At 36.1% G+C, this 18,676-nt stretch overlaps 2 protein-coding genes across 2 annotated transcripts; both read right to left on the bottom strand.

Moving 5' to 3' along the window:
• Positions 1-1,021: 1,021 nt before the first annotated feature.
• On the bottom strand, positions 1,022-3,632 carry LOC102800517 (uncharacterized). Its single transcript, XM_085495685.1, has 5 exons — positions 3,468-3,632; positions 3,072-3,155; positions 2,799-2,877; positions 1,809-1,969; positions 1,022-1,519 (listed from the first exon to the last, which is right to left on the bottom strand). Exons 1-5 carry the CDS (start codon positions 3,499-3,501, stop codon positions 1,509-1,511), a joined length of 369 nt encoding a protein of 122 aa, XP_085351811.1. The 5' UTR covers positions 3,502-3,632; the 3' UTR covers positions 1,022-1,508.
• LOC144356210 (sushi, von Willebrand factor type A, EGF and pentraxin domain-containing protein 1-like) lies at positions 3,562-6,458 on the bottom strand. Its single transcript, XM_085495684.1, has 6 exons — positions 6,389-6,458; positions 5,383-6,003; positions 4,968-5,150; positions 4,634-4,813; positions 4,130-4,302; positions 3,562-3,647 (listed from the first exon to the last, which is right to left on the bottom strand). The coding sequence occupies exons 1-6, from the start codon at positions 6,450-6,452 to the stop codon at positions 3,621-3,623; spliced, it is 1,248 nt and encodes a 415-aa protein (XP_085351810.1). The 5' UTR covers positions 6,453-6,458; the 3' UTR covers positions 3,562-3,620.
• Between the last annotated feature and the right edge of the window lie 12,218 nt (positions 6,459-18,676).

Genomic DNA, 18,676 nt, shown 5'->3' with positions numbered 1-18,676 from the left:
TATTGATGACAGGGGGGTAGAGACCTACAGTTCTATTCCATGTGGTCGTCCGAGGGGTGACACACATCCTCCAATTGCGAATACTAATTGTATTTTTGGTTCTAAATGTATTGTTGCAGGCACGAATATGGTAGGCCGTGTCACCAGTAGTGTGATAAGCGCAATGTTCCATTATTTTAGGCTTTGCCATGTTCTGAAAGAAGCTCATATTTTAGTCTCTATAAACGTTTCATACGATACAAATGCGTAAAGGTCAGTATGCGAATTGGAAATATAACCAACTTATTCAGCTAGAACATCTGACATCGACAGCAATTATTAATATCCTTCAGAATCATGTATAAAACAAATATGTTTTTAAAATCATACTAATTAATGTGAAACATTTATTTCCCTTGAATCAATTTAAACGATATGTTTCGAAATTTGATATTATATAGGAATATACCGATAAAATTGAATTACTGAAAACAAAACATTGAAGATACAACAAAACAGAAAAATATCTGGAAAGTAACACTGTCAAATTTTCACTAAAATTAATTTCTCATAATACACCATTTTTAAACCACGAAGAGATTACTACTACAGCACAATATATGTAACTATTATATGCTTTCATGATTCAAGTACTTCAAATAAACACAATAAAATAAGTAATATGTTAAACAACGTGCAAAACAAATTATGATGGGCATATGAACGTGATCTTGTACCAATCCAACATGAAGATCAAGTGAACAACCATATTCACAATCGTTATTTCAAATGAATTGGTTGTGTACAAATGATGATCATTATGATCATTTTAGCTATGATTCATCATTCAAATATGTGAACCATATGACCAAACATAATAAGCTTGTCAGATTTAAATGCAATTGTCTCATATTTGTTTCCAGATAAATCTAACATGATGTCGAAAAACAAGCGTCTGCTAATGTATATATATATATCTATACAAGTCTGAATATGTGTACATGTAGTATGTATTCACTTTGTATTTGTAAGGTAGCATGCATTTCACCGTATCAATTATGCACTCATCCGTTTACTTTATTCAATAATGGTTCCTAAAGCATTTTTCTGGCACATAATATACAGCACAATATCTGGTGGTCGAATCACTACCAACTAAGACAACATATATGACAACCTTCTAAAATCATCATTCTCAAATTAAAATAGTTGCCATATCTGGTCTCGTAGCAACCAGTATTGTCCATAACCTCGTTATCTACATTCGAACTCCTATGTTGCTGCTTGCAGCTACATTATTATATTACAGTGGTAAGTCAAAATTTTACAGTTTTGCTGTCAGTGATGGAACTGTGATGTTATCACTCTTCTGTCTTTTAAAAAATAAAATGGAAGCCTCAGTCGACAAAACTAATTAATTAATAACATCATTACTAAAATCCGAATATGTACACATATACATTTCTATACTTGAATATTACTTCCTTGCATTCATGGAATGCATTTCCTCTGGGTCCACTTGATGCCTTCTAAATATTTTCTATAAACACAAAATAAATATAATGATTCAACACAAAAGAAAGACAAAATTACATCTGATGACAAAACTGTAAATACTGACAACGGCGTCACTGATACATGATAATAGTTAACCAATGAAAACGTCGGTCACTAAACTTCCAACACTCCAATCGAATAGATTCCACAATATTAAATAATGAACTTTAAACATCAGTTTGATTAATTAATGTTCACATTCATGGCATTTGTATTATTTTTATACGAATTTATTATGATTTACACGATAAACAATTGTGAGATTACCTTACCTGAGTGTGATCGTAGTTGTGCTGGATTTTGATAGTTTGGGGGCTTCTGTATTACTTCATAAACATTTGGTACAATTCCATTCAAATTTAATGTGGTGTAGTTGTTCTCCTTTGTCACGTTTGTGTCACAAGTGTCATTTGGAGTCTTTTTCGTGTAATGCCTACAAGTACACAAATATATACAAATTCACTGTAAAATAATTCACTGTATGTATTCTATATAAAACGCACTCGTCAAATCATGTTATTTGCACATACTTTTTTTAGTGGAAAAGCTTATTACTATAACTATTACTATTATATTGAATTTTAGCATATCCCTTATTTAGACGGGAATATGTTCGAGTGGCGGTTAAAAATGCTCTGTCGCGAGATGATGGTCTACTAAATGTGTAATTATTTGCTGCCGAGACTCATTTCACACGAAAAATGCGAAGATTACCAGAAATGTTTTGCAATTGCGGTTTTAACCATTTTGGCAATGTTCGGCAACGTCTGCCACGTGACACTTACGTAAACAAATACTTAATATGTATACATATATTACAGGTTCAAGAAAATATTCTGAATCGGAGTTTGAATTGAGTTTGACATTATGTACAGAATGATTTATTCTGATACGATATCACACAATTTTAAACCTAATGTTAACTGTAGAATAACCAGACGAATTTAACATATTCGACAGTGTAGTAAAATTTTTGTTACTGTAGAATACTTTATTTTCGCTTGCAATTAATTTTCATTATTTTCGCTGAAGGAATGATTCAGTGAAAATACAATCCATCGAATATACCTTTTTCTCTATATTTTACATTAAACTTGTCACGAATCAAAATAAATTTCATACAAAACACCCAAAAAGTCTTTTCAGCAAAACTTTATTCCAGCTAATATAATGTATTTTACAGTATGAATGTGTATAAAAAAAACTGATAAAGAGTGCAGATAAGTATAAGAATTCGCTGTAACTAACATAAAAAATCTTACCTTAGTTTTAAATAACCTATTAATAAACCCAATAATATACCCATACCCAAGCATACCAATGCCACAGCTACGAGAACACCTAGAAGTTATAGATTGAAAAAATACATTCACAAATAGGTAATGATTGTATTATAAGGATATTGCGTATTACCTTATAGTTAAACATTTAAGGACGTTACATGCAATACATTACGATAAAGAAGTATCGTATGATAAATATAAAAGTGTCGACTAAAAGTACATACTCTATAACTTAAATACAAGATGCCATACCTGTAGAAATATTTCCATCATTAGATGCGTCTGTCAGTGGTTGTGTAGCATTATACTTATTTGTCACCATAGGAGAAATGCTTTCTATTGAAATATACATAAAAGAAATACATAATCTATGCATACACATGTACATTGTCATACATAGCACACTAACTAATCTATATTGAATGTCGGAAGTATCTAAATATATGTAAGAAAATATATGTATAAAAAGACTAGACTATTTTACACAGTACAGTGCAATTATATATATTCACATTATACTTAATCTTTAAATACTCGTCACTGCGTTGTTAAGTATAAGTGTTACTTTATTAATGTGATATATTATATAATTCTATTTCTTGAGTTTATAATTATATATATTTTATAATCATGATATGTTCTGCTAACCGTTACACACGATACGTGTAGTATTCCACTGCATATTGCTCTCGCATGAAGTCACCAATGACGTCACAGCTTCATAACCAACATGACATCTGTATGTACATTGACTACCATAATTCACACCATTTGTACAATACGATAATTCAGCAGCTACCACTAATGGTGCATCATAGCATGATATAACTGAAACAAAGAACCGTGTTGCTGATTTCGTATGTAGTCAAATGATAATTACAACTGATATTTACCAAGGGATTCGGTATTTACTCCTAAAAGGTTTGTGTGCGTATTCTTGTAAACGTAATTTTTAGATTTTCAATTGTCATTATAGTTGTGCTCGTCTGCTTGTCAAGTTTTCTCTTAGATACAAATGAAACGCGTACGGTAGTGTGTCTACCTTTACAATATTGTTGAAGTCAATTGTAAAACTCATATTTTTAGCAGTAACTGCACTTTTTAAGAGAATTTAGATTCGTCATTTGGCTATTTGTATTTAATATTTTAGTATATTTTAATTTGTTTATATATTCTTAGAAAACTATTAGTTGCATTATGTTTTTTTATATACGTTGGTATTCCTATTAAATAAATTAACATTATACATGATATTGCAGGTTATACGTTGTTTGTTGTTTCACACCCGTGGTGTGATGTGTTATACTAACCATTGCATATGATGCTGGTGATATTCCATTGTCCTCACACATTGTAATTAATGACGTCACATCTTCGTAACCAACATGGCATCTATATGTACATTGACTACCATAGTTCATATCATTTGTACAAGATGACAACTCAGCATTTATTGTGTGTGGCTCACTATTACATGTAATAACTGAAATGTGAGAATAAATAGTTTTTGTCGGCGACCATATGCCCCCTTGCTGACTGCAGCAAATATCGCTGTGATAACCATTGACAAAAGACTAATGACTATATGTGCAATTATTTGGCATTGGTGTTGATAAACGGGTGGAGACTTGAATCCTCGATTGATATATACCATTTCATAACATAGTATATTTACTATTACAATATAAAGTCCGAATACCCATCAATTCCACAGGTTCCGGTAGACGGTGTCACATCTTTGTAACCAGTATCACATTTATATGTACATTGACTACCATAGTTGTTATCATTTGTACTTATCATTTGATACTTACTATTACATCGGATAATGTCAATACTCCATTTCCCCTCGCTGTTACAAGTCGTAATCAATGACGTCACAGCATAGTAACCAGTATTGCATTTGTATGTACATTGGCTACCGTAACTCATGTGATTTGTACATGATGGGAATCCAGTATTTGTTCCACTTGGCGGTAATCCACATGTGGTAACTGAAAATAAAAATAACCAATGATGCTAAGCTTTCGCATGTACTGATGTATGTAATGTAAAAATGTTAATAACACGGATAGAATTAGACGTTCTAAATTTGTACTTTAAAACCTATAGACATTCAAATATGTAATTGAATTGAACGTTACTTACTGACACAAATGATTGTACTGACAGACCAGTGCCCATTATATCCACATCTTGTAACCAATGACGTCACAGCCTCGTAACCCAAATCACATATATATGTACACTGACTATCGTAATACTGCTCATTTGAACACGGCGTGGACAATTCTGCATGTGTCACGTGGGGTGGTGTTTCACATATTCTAGCTGGTAATATTCAAAACGATTGTTATTGTATACAATTATGCCATTATTATATAAACATGGTCAGAATGGATATTGTTTAGGTTTACCTAATGTATACACATGACACTGGATTACTAGAGCATGTTATTCATTTTTATCGACTACAACGGCAACATCTGTTATCATTACTTATAGACTGGTTTAATTGGTGTCATATGGAATGCTGTCAATACTTTGGAATATAAATACTTACCACATGATGAGTCATCATTGCCAATGTGTTCCATTTCATATACTGATAATATATCCATGGACCAAGAAAACACATTACCATCCACATAACCACAATCTATTACGTCATTGATTGCAGTCAATGAAAGGGCATAGTTCCATATGTTGTAATTTGATATTTCCCCTACAAACGATTGGTATGCCTCAAAGGAACCGCCAACAGAATCTTGTTCTTGGCCAATAATAAAAGAACCACCGCCAGCAATATATTCACCAGTTTCAACTCCATTGTCAGATGCGATTACAACTGCGTCTTGTATAAGTTGCCATTCACCGTCACTACCTCTCCATGTCATACAAAGATGATGCCATTCACCATCAGTGAACTGGTGGTTGTAATCGCCCAGATTTATATTCTTTATGAACGGCCTAATTTTCGAACCAGACATCCCAATTAGAGATATTTCATTAGTTCTAATGGATACTGCATATGACACTGTATTCCACTGACGAGACAATTCACATTTCAACCACATACAGACACTAAAAGCATTGAGACTCGGAATGCCGATCGTCTCAGTAATCACCGCTCTGGAGTCGTCATTGTGTTGCATCTTTTTGCCATACATCGAGACAAGGGATGCTGTAATGACACAAACCACACAATGTGAATGTCAGGAGAGATATTTACAGTGCATACAAATATTATATGATTTCTTAAACGATTGTTTATGTTCTAATGATGACTCCAGTTCATGTACACAAATGAAAGCAAGTCTAAATGTCAGGTAATTGTTATCTAGCTTCAATAGAGGCTTTTGTTCATTGTAAGATTCGAATTGAACTTGCGTCTGCAGTAACAATCGACCAATTTGATAGTCAAAATGCCGATCTTTCAGAGGTAAATATGTTGTTGAGACACCGTTACCTCATCGAAATGTCCATCGTCAAATGTATAAATCATATTTTTAAGCGTGGAGATACCTCAAACACTTTTCGCGTTGTTGAAGCATTACATTAGGACTTACTTTCACTCTTCTTTACAGCCATAAACAAGGAATATACCAAAAACATAGTTATCCATATCTTCATCTTCAAGAACACTGCAATGAATACATATAATGTTGTTAACGTTCATATCCTCGAAGAAATTACTCGCATACATGTTTGTGAAAATGCATCCTTGATTAATAGAGATTGAATTCTTCGGTTCTGATTCTTGGAAGATACATAAATGGATAGCATGGTTGAAAGTTATAAACCTCAAAGTTAAAGAAATAATAAAAGATACTAGTAAATCAGTTCACCATAAAACATAATCTGGTGCACTAAACACTCATCAGCAGTAAATTAAAACACAGAGCTCTGCAAATTTGCTATACAAGTTTAGAAGCAAAATTATGCTACAAAATTATGTTGTACGACATTAATAAAAGTTATAACACCAGCACTGGCAGTCTAGTTTCGTTGGAAAAAACAATGGACATGAACTTTATTTTTGTGATAAGCCCTCAGGAATGGTATAACGTTATAATTGGATGCAATACAAAATATATTATACCCCAAATATCCCAGGGTTTTCATATAGGTGAAACCCACGCATGTCACTGGGGTTGCCCTGTAGTATAAAACAAAAAATCGAAAGTACTGAGGTACTCTGGTATGCATGATTTGTTTGTGGCACATATTAGAATAGCTTGGTCTAGTCCGCAGATGAAGAAATTGGACTACTTATTATTTATCTAGAGCGAGTGAAGTTACTGTTATTAGATACAAGTTTACTGATGAAAAATACACATACACATAATTCACTGAGTATGGGCAAAAACATAATTGTAGGAAATGAATTAGCCAATATAACGCTATACTTCGGTGTCATGAATAAATGAGATTAGCATGAAAGTCAATCTTGCATAAGAAGTACAGCTTTTTTCTATATCTCCCAAACGGCTAAAGTTTGCTTATTTACCACGAACGACCTCCTCCAACAAAGCATCCGCCCAGACAATGGCGATACATGTTTCTAATAAGTATCAGACTGGGAATATACCATGAATAAATGCCATTGTTTCCTATTGTATTATTGTCGATAGTTTCTATTCATATTCATTCAACCGACATCTGATGCACTGAATGGTCCAGCAAAAGGTCGATGAGGAAATACGACTAACCTTTTAACCGTTGTCTGATAACTTCACGGGTGAATAGTTTTTGAATATTTTATGAGGTACATGGATAAAAACTTTTTAAAAAATAGTTACTTAAAGGCTTGTTCATTGTTGTCATACAACACATAAGACAAACAATTGTACACTTGTACATTTTAACATTTTCTGAATATATATTACAATTATTTTGTTTGTCTTTTTACAATCGTTATAAAACCTATACACCTCTCAATACTAAACAAACATACTTGCTTGCGACAAAGGAAATGTATGGTTAAGCATACATTTTTCGTTTCCATTGCCACAATTCCAGGACAAGCATTTCCCTCATGGATTCGGACAAAAAGGCATTTGTTTGCTCGCCATTTCACTCTTATAATATAAACGTGACTTCAATGGATGCTTCCACCCATATTACTTGATTTAATTGTACTGAGCACTCTCAGACACATACAATTGTTATACATGTACGCTTCCCAGTCCAGCCTATTGTGTTTAAATTGTTATTATTGGATATATAAAATTCTGACAGAATATGTATTATTTCGGTAACAAACAAATATGTCAAATAAATATTATTTTCTTTGTCTTGACACATATTGTTATAAAATCTATACACCTATCAATACTAAACTAAACAAATATACCACTTCTTTTGTGACAGAGAAAACATATACAGTTTTGGTTTCATTGCCATAATTGTAGGACATGCAATTCTCCTTGGACCCGAACAATACAGGTTTTTATTTCGTCGCGTCATCCTATAATTATGAGCGACTTGTGATGCTACTTATTTCCAAATACTAAACATTTCTATATAAGACAAAACAAGGTACATAATTGAAAAAAACTTCCTACCGAGTAACTTCACGGACCTGTTAGCATATGTAACACAATGCACTCAATCAGACAAAACTGCTTTGGCTGTAAGAATCAATGCAATTAAATCCTATTGTCACTGCTTCTGCATTTGTTGCTCAATTGATGATATATGTGCACTATGACCCTATTGCAGTGGTCTGTTATAGAGAGCCATTACTCTCGAGTATATCAGCTTTCTATGTTTTACAATGCTTGAAATATACACTACATCATGTATTCAGACCACGGAGCGCAATTTGTAATATTCGCTAATAAAACAACAGACTATTAGGTCAGGTTTAAACTTACAGACATGAGGATTACTCCACTGTAACACAAACAAGCATACAGAGCAAAAGTATCTGGATATATGGCCACTAGAGGGCGCTATATGTATTTTTACCAAACGCTTCAGCGTGGTATTAAGAGTTTGTTTTCAGGGGTGGGTGATACCAAGGTGGGAAATGGATGCACTTATGGGGTTAATTCCTAGAATTGCAATATAGAGGGTTCAAGCTGAAATACAATATATAGTGTTTTCATGTTTCGTCTGATATTTCTGTGGTATTCTGCTGCTGTAAGTAATGCACGATTTGTTCCGAAATTCAGTATATTGTGTGTATTCCAGGGTTATTCGTTTTTTGCTGAAAACACCCCTATTTTTTTAGTGGCAGAGTCGAATAGTCTCACTCCCACTGGGAAATCTGCATTGTTGCTTGAATGTGAGCTAATTAAACACATTTTCCAGACCGGCGAAAGAATATACAACAGCCAATTTTAACAGCCTGTCACGTGATTTTAGTCTGAATGTCAACATGAAGAGGCTAGTCCATTTTACGCAGGAGTAATTGGGAGTAGAATATGTGAGGGATAGTATCAACAGAGATGTGTATAGTGAAAAGTAATATCTATCCTTCATTTGCATCTCTGAGCATTTCTGTTTTAGTATATTGGTTTGAAAATGTTGAACTTGCATGATTTGCAATGTGTTTTTTTAATGGGACTCCCCTATTGATCGAATCCCGGGTTTGAACGAGAACGGCACACCACGTGATTCGTTTGAATACAATGCTGATGGCAAACATGCCGTGTTACTGCAGTACTGCACTGACGGGATGACTTACTGGTACTGCATGCTACAACTTCGCTTGTGATGTTGCTTGTTAGCCATGGATTACATGAATCTTGATTACCAGTCAAATGTTGCTCATTTGACGTTGGTAATCTTTATTTGGAACTGAGTAACTTCCTGGTACTTCGTACTATGATAAAAATCAGTCAACATACATCAAGTTCTCTCAATCGTAGTATTCCATGTGATGTACACCTAATATGCCAAAAATGTTGCTGAACGATTTGAACTGAATAAAAATAGCAGACGAAAATTTGTTTACAAAATAAAAATACTTCGGTTGCCAATGAAAACCGGTAAAAAACAAGCAATATGTTTTCGGCTGTTATCATGGAAGGGACATGAACGTGAAGCTAACGTCTGTTTATAACTAAAACCGGGCACCTTATACGAGGTTCGCAAAATAACATGGCAGTCATTAGAAGTCACTTTATTTTATTGTTAGGACGTATTCAGCCGTTAAATGTATTATTTCCAACCGTTTTGCGATAGTATTTTCTAGATTGGAGGCAGCATTTACATTTTATTCAAAGTTCAAAGCTGCGTTGGGATTCCGTTGACAGTGGTAACAATGTCGGCGCCGGTGATCTCTTACCAGTGCGCAACGTAGCCACAATAAAAGGCATGATCATTTGGGCACTGCTATTACAAGACTTTGGCTGTTGCCATGGTAGCGGTGGGTCAGGATTGTTTTTCCAATTAGTGATGGTACGACCTGCCTGTCAAGTATGAACCGTGACAAAATCAGCCAAGCCAAAAAAAAATCACAGAAGAGTTAAAAAGCCATTCCTGCTGAACAGTTACTCTAACTTCGGGGTCAACTTTCTAATTAATGAAAACAGATATCAAAAATTCAAATAGTAACTTTTTGCCCACACTCAAGCCGAGTACAATGAGCTATGTCTGAGGTGTTGTATCACAGGGAGTTGGACAAACTTATGTATTTTAATAAATTATTGAATAATAAAATGTTATATAACTTTTCTTTTACCCCCCTCCCCTTCCTGGTATCTATTTCAAGTATTTTTGTCAGGTTCAAATCGTTCACCATCATTTTTGGCATGTTAGATGTACATCACATAGAATGCTAGGATTGGAAGAACTTAATGTTTGTTGACCACCTGGAATCTGAGTTTTATAAATCTTGAAGGGCTCTCGGAAGATCCACCCGCTGCCTGGACCCGCAGTAAAATCTCCGATTAATATGGAGCCGCAACCATCAACATCGATATACCATGAGGTTTCTGTTGGCGACGTTGCGGCGTTACTCAGTTCCAAATAAAGATTACCAACGCCAAATTAGCAAAATTTAACCGGTAACCAAGACTCAGTCCATCCACGACAAGCAAGCAACATCACAAACGAGGTTGTAGTGTGCAGCTCACGAGTCAGCGACGACCGATTTCAACGAAAGTCATTCCGTCAGTGGAGTATTGCAGTTGCACGGCATGTTTGCCAATGCACAGATCTGTGGAGGAACTTTTAACTTCAACATCAACCGTGTATCGTAGTCGCCCAGTTTAAGTTCTGGTTCTGTCGTGGTCCCAACTAAAGGGCGACAGTCGTCGTGTCGCGTCCTGTTCGATATGGGACTCATAGCGACGTATACAACGCGTGTAAAATACATTGTTTATTTACATGAAATTCGAACACGCGCTGCGCTACGACCACCGCGCTTAAACATCCACGAGTTATTTATTCGGACAATGACTTAAATTAGACGTCTGATTATTTTATTTTCACACGTACAGCGACACGCGTTCTACACTGACAAGCGTTGCTAGGTCGCAGCACTGTCTTGGAGCATATTAATGGGCAATTGGGTTCCCCGATCTAAATTTCTATCCCGGTTTGTTGCACGTTCTTTTTTTAATATGAAATAATCAAATATGGGACATGTGTATAATAACAGAACCCCACACCCTCCCAGTGGCTTCGCTCGTGAAAGTACGGCAGCAGGATACACCGCATCACTCGTGAAAATAACTTCCATACGCAATGAAAGCCACGGGGAGGGTATCTTTCATAATACTTCATTATCACTGAAAACATTTTTCCCCTGAAATAAATTCCAGGGAATATGTCATTTCCCTCATACTCTATTGAGACACAGCGCAGTGAAAATTGGATTCACATGTAATGCTTGAAAACATGTCAGAAAAAATAAATTAAGTGAAATTCTACGTGACTTCATAATAGTTGGAAATGAACACATTACACCCGACCCTACCACTCTATATACAATGTAAACTACACCCCAAAACATTCTTTCACCCACAGTTACTACCATGTTTCACCAGTGTATTCTATTTGACGTCAGGAGAAATTGAAATAAACAAATTAATTATAATTTCAGCCTCTAGTTGACCACTGATTAAATAAACTACCTCGTCTTTATGTCAACTTGCAGTTATTCGTTGCCTACACCAGTGACTTCAAAATATATGTTTCAATCCCAGGAATTTCACTCGCTGTTAATTGTATGGGAGTGGCAGTCTTTAATGAATTTATATTGTCATGTCAATTTCTTGCGATTACTCGAACATTAAGCTGTAACCACATACCGCCTAGGTGCTGTAATTAAATCCTGGTGTAAGCACCATATGAACTATGAACAATGCATGTGAAGCCAGCTGTGGGGTATATTCAATCCTATGGATTTCTCATTGTTTGGTAACTATTTGCTGCAAATGCAACAAAAATCAATATAAAAAATATTACCCACACAGTATTCTACAGGTTACTTGTATCATATATTGGTTATCTGTACACCTCCCTTTAAAGTACAGAAAGGCTGAACTGAAACTAATGTCCTGTATCAAGTGTTCTCGCTATTGTTCGTAACAAGTCTACGAATGTTTATCTGAATACAACACAACATAATGTAATTCATTAACTCAAACTGCAATATATCAACTAACATAGTATTCACTGATAATGAACTGCTAAACTAATTTCAATGTCTGCTTTGGTCACATTGCAATAAACGTACTGGCATCTTCACAATTCTTCCAGACCTTGTTTTTACAATACCATTGCCAGGTTTGCTTGGATGGTCATTTGCAGTGATAGATTGGGTGTTTGTTTGTTGATCAGTAGAATCTGGTGTGTATTTCACTGGAGAAGAATGCGCTTTAGATTTTGGAGATTTAGGTTCATTATTAGTGTGAACTAGTGCTCTCCTATTGCGTCTAAAAATGCCTTGATTAGATTTGACAAGGTAAGATCAAGGATGTTCAGTGGTCTTTACTATATGACCATGTCGGTCTTGGTCTCGAATCCATACTTTGTCACCGGGGTGAAGTATGGGAAGTTCACACGCTTGATGTCACTGGTTGAACTTAATTTGTTGATTAGATCAATAGATGTCTTCATTCTCTTTCACTTTCTCAAGATCTTCATTGCGAAGTCGTGCTTGTAGAGTATTTGGGAGAATCAGTAGTTGTGTGTGTAGTAGTCTTCCCATCAGTAGCTGACTTGGCGCAAGATTATTTTGCAGTGGTGTGGTTCTGTAGGAGAGATGAGCGAGATATATATCTTCATTTTTTTGAGCAGATCTTTGACAGTTGGTTCAGCTTCACTATTGCATCTGGGTGAACTGGTTATGTGGACAAATCCATATATTGCTGCAAACTGACTGAACAACTTTGAGCTAAATTGTGGGCCGTTATCAGACATTACAATCTCAGGTATTCCATGTTCAGCGAACATCTCTTTCAGCGTAGTGATCACGCTCTCGGATGTTAACGTTGATAGTTTCTTTATTTCCGCCTATCAAGAGTAGTAATCTACCACTATTATGTATACTCTGGATTTGTATTGAAAGAGATCCATTCCCACTTGTTCCCATGGACGAGATGGAAATGATGATAACATCTGTGGCTCAGTAGGTTCTGGACGGTGTTTGGCACATAAAAAACATTTAGATACCAGATCTCCTATGCTTGTAGGGAGTCCAGGCCACCATACTGAAGTTCGGGCTCTTGCACAGCATTTAGTAATTCCAAGATGACCTTGATGAATGCAGTCAAGTATTTCAAGTCGCATGTCTCGTGGACAGCTTTCTGTGCTTCTATAATGTCATGTATACGTTTTGCAGTTGTGGGAAGTACCTGTATGTATTGTTTGGTGAAGTTTTCAACTTCCACACTGAATGCTGTGTCAACTTGTTCTGGTATACCGATTGCACATGATAGGACGTCCGCAGTTGTTTGCTGTGTTCTGGATACGTAACTGACCATCGGGTTAAATGGCATCATCCTTAGCCAAAAGCGTAACATGCGTGGCAGCATTTTTGAAAGCTCTGTAGTATTCAGGAGTGGTACTAGGGGTTTATGATCAGTCTCTAATATGATGTATAGTCCAAGTACATAGTCGGTGAATTTCTGGCAAGCCCATATTGCTGCGAGAGCCTCCTTTTCAATAACTGCGTATCATTTTTCTGTGTCGCAGAGTGATCGTGACGCATAGCAGACTGGTCGTCGTTTTCCATTGTCCTGTATTTGTAGTAAAACAGCACAAATGCCTGTTGCTGATGCGTCGGCTGCAATAATCGTAGGACGATTTGGATCATAGTGTACAAGGACTTCAGTTGATACTAAACACTTTTGATCTCTTGGAATGATTTTTTCTTGAGATTCACCCCAAACCCAGGCATTCTCCTTACGTAACAATTCGCGTAATGGCTCATTGCGATCCGCGAGTCCTGGAATGAACTTTCCTAGTTGATTAACCATGCCCATAAAACGCTGTAATTCGGTAATATTTGTTGGCACAGGAAATTTAGCTATTGCGTTGGTTTTCTGAGGATCCGCGTGTATTCCCGTTTTATCAATGATGTGTCTGAGGAACTTGATTGTGTCTTTCGAGAATTCACATTTGTCGTTAAGTGTTAGTCCTGCTTTCTGTACACGATCTAGGACCGCTCTGACACGTTTGTCATGTTCTGTTTGGTTAGACCCATGAATTAGAATATCATCCATATGGCAAATTACCCATCTAGTCTTTCGAGGACACCTGATAGGGTGCGTTGAAATATTTCTGGAGCCAAACTTATACCAAATGGGATACGATTAAAGCAATATCTCCCAAACGGTGTTATTATGAAGGTTGTGAGAAGCTTTGAATCATCGTCTAGTGAGAGTTGCCAAAACCCACTATTAGCATCAAGCTATTAGCTTACTCTTGGCTAGTTTAGACAGGCTCTCATCTACTGACGACATTGGATGTATTTCACGTTGAACCGATTTATTCAGTTGTGTGAGATCAACACAGATCCGAACCCTACCATTTGATTTAGGTACGAGTACAATTCCACGAAATACACAAACAAGCATACAGAGCAAAAGTATCTGGATATATGGCCTCTAGAGGGCGCTATATGTATTATCATATATTGGTTATCTCTACACAATTAAACAGTGAAAGAAAGGGGGGTCTCACGCAAACGTACAGGTGTCATAGCGGTTCCTCCTCTGTCACACCTCAGTCGTTTGAGTTACATCATGACATGGACAACGTGGTACCTGAGTGTGAATGGTCACTACATCAACCCTGCCAGTGGGCGTCGTAAGTGCTGTTGCTATGGTACCAGTCTCAACATTGACTAGCACTGTGGCAAGGACACCGTGGCACCCAAGCAAGGTTGTGCATGCTGCAGTGACAGCCCTCAAATTACGTGTGGAAAATAAGTTAGGCACAGTGTAATGCAAATGAGTCATGCAAAATTCTTATTAATCTAATTGTTCTAAGTTGAATATAGGTACAGATGAAATGCCTGGCCTAAAGCCTACTAGCAGCTAAATACTAAGTGAATTCATAATAATGAAAATAAAAGTACAAAGGCAAAATTGATAAACGATTGTCTGATGAATGGTGTGCTTCAATCAGTACGAAGCAATGAATACAATTAACAAAATCAAACTGGGCTAATAATGGTTGCAGGTAGAAATACACAAATAGCAAATTACAATGTTATCAAATCAAGTGTTGTACATGACGGTTCAATGAGATATGTTCGTAATGCTAGATTCTATATACAAGTATTATATTGTCAACATGAAGCCTAGATGTTACTTGCTTCAATGTTTTTCTATAGTCCGTGGTACTTTCTGTAGTGTTGCTATAGTTGTCTTGATGTAGACATGCTATGCAACATTTTGCCATCGTCCTAGGCATTTAATTAGTCAGTCTAGAATCCCTGCAGCAGCAGCGGTCGTATCAGCCCCACTTCGAAAGCTGTGACTGGTGTATTGACTGATATTGGGGAAACCTGCTTGTGCGAGGAAACGTTGCAATGCAATTCATGTGTAATCTTTTGTCTTGTTAAAAATGACCAATCCATGAATTGAAAGGCTGGAGATTGTGCTGGGTGTAAAGCAACATAGGCGTAACATAGGTAAGCTCGCACAGAGACAGATGATCCTGAGGCTGTCATGATGACATTTTGCCCACGTCGGAATGGGTCAGTCTTTTACAACTTTATGCTGATGTTGAGACTGTTGAGTGATTGGTCAAAGTGGATATCAGAACCAACCAATGTTATATTTTGGAAAATACTGAATGATTTAAACAATGACAGTATAACACATTCAGATAATGAACCTATTTCACCTGAGGACTGGTTAATTTACTTTAAAAAACTGTTAAATAAAAACAACACTGTTCACTCTAATATGAAAACACATCTAGAAACTTTAGAGAAAAATGTGGACGCAGTCAATACAGAATCTTTAAATGGTCCTATTCAAAAAAATGAAATTAAAAAAGCAATTAGCCAATTAAAAAATAATAAGTCATCAGCAGAAGACAAAATCAGTAATGAGGTTTTTAAATGTGGTGGTTATCACCTGTCAGACGCACTACAGAAACTTTTTAACATAGTGTTCATGTCTGGCAAATTCCCTGATTCTTGGAATACTAGTCTTATTGTACCCTTGCACAAATCTGGGTCAAAATTGAACCCTTCTAATTACAGTGGAATAGCAATTTCAAGTTGTTTAGGTAAATTATTTAATAGTATTTTAAACACAAGACTAGTTTCATATCTAGAAAAAAATAATATCCTCTCGAATAAACAATTTGGATTCAGGAAAGACTGTCGGACAACAGACAATCTGTTTATCCTGAAAACTATTATTAATAAATACCTCCATCAGGACAAGGAGATCATCCATCAAGCAAATGATAAAAATAAATCGAAAACATCAAATAAAATTTATGCCTGCTTTGTAGACCTCAAAAAAGCCTTTGATAGTGTTTGGCATGAAGGTCTTTTGTATAAATTGTTGAAAAATGGTGTAAATGGTAATATGTATAAAACAAGTCATTGTCAATGACACGTCCCCGTTCCGTTCATATTTGAGTGACATATACATTCAAAGCAGATCATGACCGAAATGCACCTGCATATGTACAACACATTGTGCTAAATCTGAACAAAATCCATCCATGCATGACTGAGATCCGGTTCTGGAATTGTGAAAATACGTGATTTTGATGCATTTTCGGCCTTAAAATGGCCATCATTCCGCTATTGTTAAGCAGATCATGAAACAAATGCACATATCTATTTGTGACATGATGTACCATGTGTGTGTGAAGTTTGAACTTGATCAATCCAGACATGTCTTGGATACGGATCCAGAACTGAATTCTTTAACAAAATGGCCGCCAGTCGGCCATTTCGAACTTGATCCGAAAAAAAAAAGACGTGCATCAAGGTCCTATTATGTTTAATGTATGTACCAAATTTGAACAAAATCCATCCATGCATAACTGAGATATGGGTCCGGAATGGTGAAAATGTGCGATTTCAATGCATTTTCGGCCTTAAAGCGGCCCCCATTTGGCTATCGTTAATGAGATCACGAAACAAATGCACATACATATTTGTGACATGATGTACCTTGTGTGTGTGAAGTTTGAACTTGATCAATCCAGACATGTCTCGGATATGGATCCAGAACTGAATTCTTTAAAACAAAACGGCCGCCAGTCGGCTATTTCGAACTTGATCCGAGAAAAAATGACGTGCAGCAAGGTCCTATTATGTTTAATGTATGTACCAAATTTGAATGAATTCCGTCCATGCATAACTGAGATCCGGGTCCGGAATGGTGAAAATGTGCGATTTCAATGCATTTTCGGCCTTAAAGCGGCCGCCATTTGGCTATCGTTAATGAGATCATGAAACAAATGCACATACATATTTGTGACATGATGTACCTTGTGTGTGTGAAGTTTGAACTCGATCAATCCAAGCATGTCTCAGATACGGATCCAGAACTGAATTCTTTAAAACAAAATGGCCGCCAGTCGGCCATTTCGAACCCGATCCAAAAAAAAATGACGTGCATCAAGGTCCTATTATGTTTAATGTATGTACCAAATTTGAACAAAATCCGTCCATGCATAACTGAGATCCGGGTCCGGAATGGTGAAAATGTGCGATTTTGATGCATTTTCGGCCTTAAAATGGCCGCTATTCGGCTATCGTTAATCGGATCATGAAAAAAATGCATGTGCATATGTCCCATATAATGTGTGATGTATGAGTGAAGTTTGAACTTAATCGGTCCATGCATGTTCGAGATACAGGTGATCACGGACGCACGGACGCACGGACGGACGGACGGACGCACACAGGGCAAAACATAAGTCCCCGTTTTCGGACTGCGTCCGAACGGGGACTAATTATAAAAGATATGTATGGTGATGTGAAATATAAGGTAAAAACAAGAAATGGTTTAACAGAATCATTTTGTTCAAATATCGGAGTAAAACAAGGATGCAACCTTAGCCCAAGTCTGTTTAATTTTTTTATTAATGACCTGCCTGATATTTTTGATAATGATCATTGTGACCCCCACACTGCTACACAACACACCCATTAATTGCCTTCTCTATGTAGATGATATTGTGATTCTTTCAAAATCCAAAAAGGGATTACAAAACTGTTTGGATAAATTATCAGCCTACACATCAAAATGGCAGTTGTCTGTCAACACAGACAAAACAAAAATAATGATATTCAATAAGTGTAACAGACTCCTTAACAAGGAAATATTCTTTTATGAAGGAAAAGAAATCAATATAGTTAAAGATTTCAATTATCTTGGCTTAACTATGAGCCCAAATGGTAAATTTAAAGATGC

This window comes from Saccoglossus kowalevskii, chromosome 22 (assembly GCF_978046115.1).
Source record: "Saccoglossus kowalevskii chromosome 22, keSacKowa6.1, whole genome shotgun sequence".
NCBI lineage: Eukaryota > Metazoa > Hemichordata > Enteropneusta > Harrimaniidae > Saccoglossus > Saccoglossus kowalevskii.
Note: the sequence above shows the minus strand (reverse complement) of the source record. Positions and strands in the feature narration are given on the sequence as shown.

Bases quoted from the DNA above. Each gene is read 5' to 3' on its own strand.
- LOC144356210 (XM_085495684.1), bottom strand. From the start codon at position 6,452: ATGAAGATATGGATAACTATGTTTTTGGTATATTCCTTGTTTATGGCT. The intron at 6,004-6,388 runs GTAAGTCCTAAT...GTGTCATTACAG, and splicing joins GGCTGTAAAGAAGAGTGAAA to CATCCCTTGTCTCGATGTAT. The intron at 5,151-5,382 runs GTAAGTATTTAT...GAATATTACCAG, and splicing joins CAATGATGACTCATCATGTG to CTAGAATATGTGAAACACCA.
- LOC102800517 (XM_085495685.1), bottom strand. From the start codon at position 3,501: ATGCAGTGGAATACTACACGTATCGTGTGTAACG. The intron at 2,878-3,071 runs GTATGGCATCTT...TATAACTTCTAG, and splicing joins TGATGGAAATATTTCTACAG to GTGTTCTCGTAGCTGTGGCA. The intron at 1,970-2,798 runs GTAAGATTTTTT...GTGTACTTGTAG, and splicing joins ATAGGTTATTTAAAACTAAG to GCATTACACGAAAAAGACTC.